This window comes from Acanthaster planci, linkage group LG07 (genome assembly GCF_054643075.1).
Source record: "Acanthaster planci isolate LZ-2023a linkage group LG07, COTS_SCS, whole genome shotgun sequence".
NCBI classification, from domain to species: Eukaryota; Metazoa; Echinodermata; class Asteroidea; order Valvatida; family Acanthasteridae; genus Acanthaster; species Acanthaster planci.
In genome coordinates, this window is record NC_141783.1 from 18838024 (window position 1) to 18845088 (window position 7065).

Consider the following 7065-nt stretch of genomic DNA (forward strand, 5'->3'; position numbering starts at 1 on the left):
AGAGAGCCTCATCCGATGGAAGCAGGTCCGCACTCCTTGGATTCGGTCATAGTATTTTACAATACAAAGCTCTTGGAGTTGGTTCTTCTGGATATACAAATACACTCGTTTTAATAGCTACATTGAGGACCAAACGGTTGGGAGGCAAGTGATTCTTTTCAGGACGCAACAATTTTTTTTTAGAGTTTAATATTAGACATTGGAACGTAGGCTAAAATAAGTTTGGATATAAGTTTAAACTTCATGTTGGCTGTCATTACACGTCCACTACTGCCAGAAGCATCAAAGGCATTTGAGGATTATACATAGATTCATGTGTTTAAATGTGACTGCTTTCGTGTGACTGCTTGCTGATTAACGTTTTAAGTTGATAAAGTTAAGTTTTACAACAGAGCAACTCATAATGATCTATTCGGCGTTCATTTGGGGAAAGTAGCTCTAACTCCCTACTCACAGTTTTTCTGACAATCGATTTACACATAAGAATACGTAAAGAATAAACGGCACACTCTTCAACGCAACTAAAGTAATACATTCAAATGAAGTCTTACATTGTAAGGGATTTTCATATTTTTGCACTGAAGCTGAATAGGGCCTACAGGATTTGCAATAGTGGTGTCTACAAGATGGTGACTTGAATCTCTTGATAGTTCGTATCGTAATGGTAGTATTCCCACAAGAAACCTGCAAATGTTGGAAACACTTCAAATGCAGCGAAAGGTCTGAGTTATACTTTAGTCATATTTGGCATTTATATTTGGTGAACTTTTGTAAGTTATGTTCTGAATTTCATGGCAATCAAAATGTAAGAAACAAAACGTGAACGTGTTCGAAAATCAAATGAAAGAAACACAAGGGACAATAAAGGCATAAAGGGGAGACATGATTTCATGAGACTTTATCTAAGTCAATTTCAGCAACATTTGAAAATTTAATGGCTTCGTAATTGTGCCCTTGTTTGCTGCAAGTTCTATCAGAACGATAAATTTGAACTCGTTTTATTTCCGTCAGTTTCATTTCATGGTGTTGACGATTTAACTTCGTTTGTAAATCTTGTGTCTGCCAAACCAGTCGGTCACTGTGACATCCCGGAAGGGCACGGTAACACTTTAGGATCGCAGTTGCAGACAGTTTCCGTCTAGATGCTGGTGTCGGACGGTCGCCCGGGCACAGCTGATGAGGTCTCTGCCCGGTCGTCGTGATGGGCCGGGCTCACCGTGGCCGGACAATTCCTCTCGCCCGCCTGCAGGATGGGCTGCAGGACCTCCTTGAGCAGCTGCTGCATGGGCACCCGCTCACGGAAGAACCCGCCCCAGATCAGGCTGGTGATGGTCAGGGCGGTGTCCTTAATCAAGGGCAGTATCATCATGAGGTGATAGACCAGGCGGGCGTTGCCAGAATGCTCCTGCTGGATGCGGTAGTGCAAGGCATCGTGGACGGTTGCATGCATCTCCAAGAGCTCCTTGTGGGACTTCAGAGGGAGGCGGTTCGACAAGGATGGACCTATCGTGGTATACAAGGACAGTCAAGCGGAGGAAACTTTTAAGTTTACCTCCTCAATTATGTTGTGCCAAAAATGTCAAAAGCTTCAACTTTTTACATTTTTGTCGGGGGGAGGCTAATCCACATCCGAGTACCAATCGAGGCCTAACTTGTTTTTAATTGGGATTCGGAACCTCTTAAAATGCTGCCAAAGTTTCCCTGTATATTGCGGCAACTTTTTCTGAATACTGGATGTGAGTGAAGTGTGTGCAGTATTAAAAATTCGAGTATTTTCTCCTAAAAATAAGGATGGCCCTAAAGTATGAAAGTATAACAATCTGCTTTCAAGAAATGTTTTGAACAAAGAAAAAAACTTCAACATAAATATGCCTTCATACTGGGAGAGGGTCACTGCAACAGATATTCAGGATGCCGAAAGTAACCACACTTTACGGACTGCGCGTTTGATGTGAATGAACTGTTTAAATGAGTGAACAATATTAAATTGTGATAACATGATTTGTTATAACTATATTGAATTTTATAGAAATAAAAACCTTTAGGCCTATAAAACAAGCATCTGTTTTTCATGTTACGGTAAAACACCAGGATCTTGTAATGCAGAAAAGAGTAGGATGCATTAGATTTTCCAGCAAGAACAAACCACGTTTTTTTCCAACTTCTGATATTGAGAAACTTGGGGGAAAAGGACAACTAGGCCTAAATAATTCTTGACAGTACCTGCGTTGAAAAGCACCATGACTTTCAGAATCACAATGACCGCCTTGCTGAGTCTGAGCGGACGCATCCGGTCCACGAGATTCATGATCTGCTCGAAGATGAGGGATGATGACTTCCCCTGCCCGATGTCTTCCCGGTACACCTTGAGCCCGTTGGCGAGGACGACGATTCCCCCTCCCTCGCTGGGCGCGGGAAGGACGGCGTTTCGGTAGATCACGTTAAGTAGGAGGATCTCCATCCACGAGTTGCTCAGGAGCGCCATTTGGTCGCTCAGGCACAACTTGTCAAAATCTGAAATGTCACACCCGTTACAAGGAAATACTGTAAATTAATGGCTAGATGAGGAAGTGAAGTACTTTTCCCTGGATGTTAGCAGGGAAAAAAAAACTCCGACAATCCACGAAAAATTATGCAGTGAACGTGAGACAATTTGAATTTGGAATTACTGAATAAATCGAAATTTGTGTATGACATTATTCCTGACTTAGAACCGACCTATTAATGAGCTTATAAATGTTTTAATTCGGCCTTAATCAACCGTTTAAAATGATTAATCTGATTTCTTCTATAGATATTACAATACGGAAGAACTGACCAAGACGTTTTGTGCCTTTTGTGTCTTTTTTCGGCCCCAGTCGAAGGATTCCAAAATGATTTCGGGTCAGCCCAGAGGAGTGTGCTGTGAGGCGAAACAGAGCTTTGAGTACGGCAAACCACTATGCAGACAAATTTTCCCTGCAACGTCGAGTGCCAACTTTTCCAGCCAACAGGCAGCCCACCTGGAATCTTCTTTGCCCAGCGAACAGTCGTTAGCAAGGCTCGGTCAGCTAACTCGGCCAGTATTTGCATACCGGTCACATACTTCGTCTTGTCACCGGAGCAAAAACAGGCTTTGAGATCGTCTGCTACACTGATTTTGAGCGCCTCGGGTTCGATCTCGAGCAGTCGCTTCGAAAACTCCAAAGCTATGTGAATTAAAAGAATTCGTAAAAGAAATGGTATTGTAGGAACATCAAACACAGGACACAATTTTCTACATTTTCAAAGTACCGCGGAATCTGGGTCAGGTAATAGATGCCGTCAAAACCCCTCTACTTTTGGTTTCTTTGATGTTCAGATCTATCGTCCAGAAGTGTAAACTACAGAGGATTTAGAGGAACATGGCAAATCGTGAAGGCTGTCAACGTATGCGTCAAAACTCCATTTGCTCAAAATCGTAAATATGACGACGTCAAAAAAATTTGTGTCCTGTTATACGATCGCAAAATTGACGTCAAATACATTTTGGAAAGTCTGCATGGTAAGGCGAGAAGAAATTAGGTGTATGTAGTTGCACCATGTATGTATTTTGACGTTAATATTGACATCGGTACATACGATCTGTGGTGTCTCGTAAAGTCGCTGTAATAAGAACACTCTTAGCGATTGTTTAATGGGCAACAGCTGTTTCATTGGTTGCGTTGAATATTTCAAAATTACAACGGCCTCTGCTTGAAAAGCGTCTTCAGGATTCGACCGTCCCCCCGCCAGAAAGATGATGCCCCACTTTGCGTTCAAGTTTAAAGGAGATTGATACCAAACAATCTTAGCAGAAGGTGAGCATTACGAGGTATGCAGTTGTTGTTATATTGGCCTCACAGAGCTCTATAAAATCTAGAGTACGTAGTCGTCGCGTGACGTGACTTGAAGCAACGACAGCCATTGCCACTGTGGTGCAACCATAGACAAAAATGTATGTTATGTACTGATACATGTCAAAGAAGCACATTCTGGTCTCTGCGAAACAACGCAGTTATATCACTTTCGGGCACTTTTTAGCTCATCTGTCCACGATTGCAATGGAGGCTGCGCGTCCATGTCGGCACACGATTACTGCGCACGTAGAATACGGAGCGCGCACTCTGTTTTTAAAGAGCTCTATGGTTGACCTTGAATTACCAATTTTATATTTTCGTTTCTTGCCCGACGTAGAGGGTGAGAAGTCTTTCTCATCAGGTTTGCGCCTGTACTCCTGGCGACCACCTTTACTCCGGTTTTTCCGAACACCTACCACATGGATTAAAGCGAGGAGATTATGTACACTGGTGATTGATTTCTCTTAGCATTTAGCTTGATGCACATCTATGATGAAGCGATTATATCAGACGCTACCGTCTCAAAACATTTTGGGGTGAAATTCGCTTGAATTGACAGGTGCTTAACTTGCGACTTTGCAGTCCAATTTTTTTTTAATGTGACCTGGCTTCACAATTCCATGCATATGTTCGTTTTCGCACCACACCTGAATTGCTCTTCAAGCTGGTCTCACTCAGGGTGAAATAAAGATGGTTACACTTAGAGGCGGATCTAGAGGGTATTGCAACCCCCCCCCCCGTTTAGCCGGAGACTAAATGGAAAGTACTACAGTCAAATGAGGGAAATTGAGTACCAAAAAAAAAAATCCTAGACGAAGATTGTGCCATCCATCATTAGGAACGGTGCATGACGTTTTTGGTCCCCCTTAGCAGGGTATCCCTTCACTTTGCCCGTCAACCTCCCGTTTCCTGAAAGCTAGATGCGCCCCGACACTCAATGAGAAATAAAACGTGACTTATGACGTCAAGTAAACACATTTTTTCGCTGCGAATGCACCAAATTTGAAACAGCTCACACACGTGAATTTTGACGCAATGTCTAGGATTGCTTCGAATTTTGCTTAACGTTCGAGGGAACTTTGAAACAGGTTAAAAGCTGAATTTTACACTTTTCATCGTTACATAAGTACTAAAATTTGACAAGCTTTGTTTGTAGAATATGAAATGTAAGCATTTTCCCGGTAAAAAGAATAGTTGTAGCATGATGTTAAGAGATAACGCAACAATGTACACACGTGGCAGGACAGTGTTGTTCTCAAAATGTTGCAGAGCAAAGATCTGCTTACTAATAAATAAGTTAACGGCTGCAGGAATTACTGTTCTACGGAATCGCTCTGATCCGCCATCTTGGATATGGGGCTTTTGCCTGAAACGAGCATTGTCGTTTAGGACTTCATCGCTGATCTCCGCTGAAGGAAAAACAGCGCAGCCTTTGCCACTTGAAGCGTTCATGAAATGCAATAAAAGCTTTGAAAATTCACGTTCATATTTTTCCATTTTTCTTTGGTACAACTCGATTCCAACACGATCTGACACAAAAGATGGCGGACCTTAGAGAATCCATCATTTTCTTTAAAATTTGTATGTGAATGCTTACCATCCACCAGCATGCCCGCTTTGATGCATTTCGTGTATCTGCAGGCCTGGCAAGTTCGCCTGTTGCCATGGGAAACCTCACACTGTCGCTTCTCCAAGCACAAGTAGGTAAGCTTCTCTACATTTTTATATCCAGCAAGAAATGAGACCGAGGGGTACCCCCCCCCACGCGTCCAATCGCTATACCCACTCTAGACTATTCCAGTGAGACAATGACCGACACAAAGTGGGGGGGGTTCTCTCTGTCTCATATCTTGCTTCAGACATTTTGGCAAGCATACAGGTTTTTTGTTAACATGATCACTGGAAGGGGCGTATTTGACGTAAACACGTGTTTATCTTGCCGCTTTCCACTCCCTCCAGTACACATAGGAATTTCTAATGGTTTTCACACAGCGAAGAGATACAGTAAAATAAATCGCTTTGTCCCATTTTATGTATGCTATTTGACATCCTTTTTTATGTACTTTTTTGGATTAGTATACCCATTTTAAAACATTGGAAATTATTGAGGGCACTTTTGTTGTGATGTAACCTATGGAAAACGCTACTCCATTGGGATTTCTGAACAATTTGTCATGCGTGAAATTCGCTCATCTGGGAAATATACTTGAGAAAACTTTGGTACCTGGCATACTAACAGCATAACAACGAACAACAAAATAAAAGAACATTTTTGATACCGAAATATAAACAATTTTTGCCTGTTTTCCGACTGAAAATAAGCGTAATACGTTTCCTGGAAGGGCTTCACATTATGTTTATAAAATCAACAGATTTGTAGCAGCAAATAAAATGTAAAGTGTGACTTGCTTAATACCTACTTTGGACTGATCTTTTGAAAAACGCCTTACAGGCTTCACACGATGCCACACCGTAATGATAACCCGTTGCTAGCCCCTTACACACGACGCAGCGTCGCTTCGAATTCGCCGCCGTTCCCGTGCAGTTCACCACGAACTCGTTGCTCGCAGATTGGTTGGATTCCCCGCTGATACGACGTGGCAACTCGCAGTGTACCAGCGTTTCCATCAGCGTATCTAGACAGGTGACTTTGGGCCTGTCGTTGTTCGCGGTGGGTTGCTTCTCCAACTCAACTTGACCAAACCTTTCTGCCATTGCGTCGACGTTCAAATGACAGTCATCATTCATAATCTTAGATTGTCATTCACCCCCCCCAACGATGAGCCAAGCCAGGTAATCAAATCTACTTTATCTACTACTACTGGCCTCGATTAACCAGACCCTGCCCCTATACGGTGCTGCTATCTAATGATCCCTTTTACTGTAGTTTTGAACTTCAACCTTGAGAATTGGTAACTCCTCTTGTCATCAGGCTTGATAAATGATTTTGAAAGGCCTGAACACATACTTTTATCAGTTGGAGTTTGATCAAATGTGTTGATGTGAAGAGTTCAGCTAAGGGCCGGCTACCGTTGCCTGAATTGGCCTGGCTTCATGTTACGAGAAAGAAAAACGTGGAATTAAATTTTGCGCTCGCTGTTTGCGTATTTCACGAGTTAACAAACGCGGTTCCCACAGCTGATTCTGATGATATCTAATTTCGAGAGCAAAGAGTATCAAGAGACGAAAAACTGGACTAATAGTTCGA

At 42.5% G+C, this 7065-nt stretch overlaps 1 protein-coding gene across 1 annotated transcript; it reads right to left on the bottom strand.

Annotated features, from left to right (window-relative positions):
* Positions 1–82: 82 nt before the first annotated feature.
* Positions 83–6737, bottom strand: LOC147798682 (steroid hormone receptor ERR1-like). Its single transcript, XM_087139174.1, has 6 exons — positions 6278–6737; positions 5455–5571; positions 4162–4269; positions 3003–3188; positions 2224–2514; positions 83–1503 (listed from the first exon to the last, which is right to left on the bottom strand). Exons 1-6 carry the CDS (start codon positions 6603–6605, stop codon positions 1139–1141), a joined length of 1395 nt encoding a protein of 464 aa, XP_086995300.1. The 5' UTR covers positions 6606–6737; the 3' UTR covers positions 83–1138.
* Between the last annotated feature and the right edge of the window lie 328 nt (positions 6738–7065).

Excerpts from the sequence above, each read along its gene's own strand:
- LOC147798682 (XM_087139174.1), bottom strand. The coding sequence starts at position 6,605 with ATGAATGATGACTGTCATTTGAACGTCGACGCAATGGCAGAAAGGTTT. Across the intron at positions 4,270-5,454 it reads AGCGGGCATGCTGGTGGATG|GTGTTCGGAAAAACCGGAGT; the intron begins GTAAGCATTCAC and ends TCCATGTGGTAG. Across the intron at positions 2,515-3,002 it reads CTGGGCAAAGAAGATTCCAG|ATTTTGACAAGTTGTGCCTG; the intron begins GTGGGCTGCCTG and ends GTGACATTTCAG.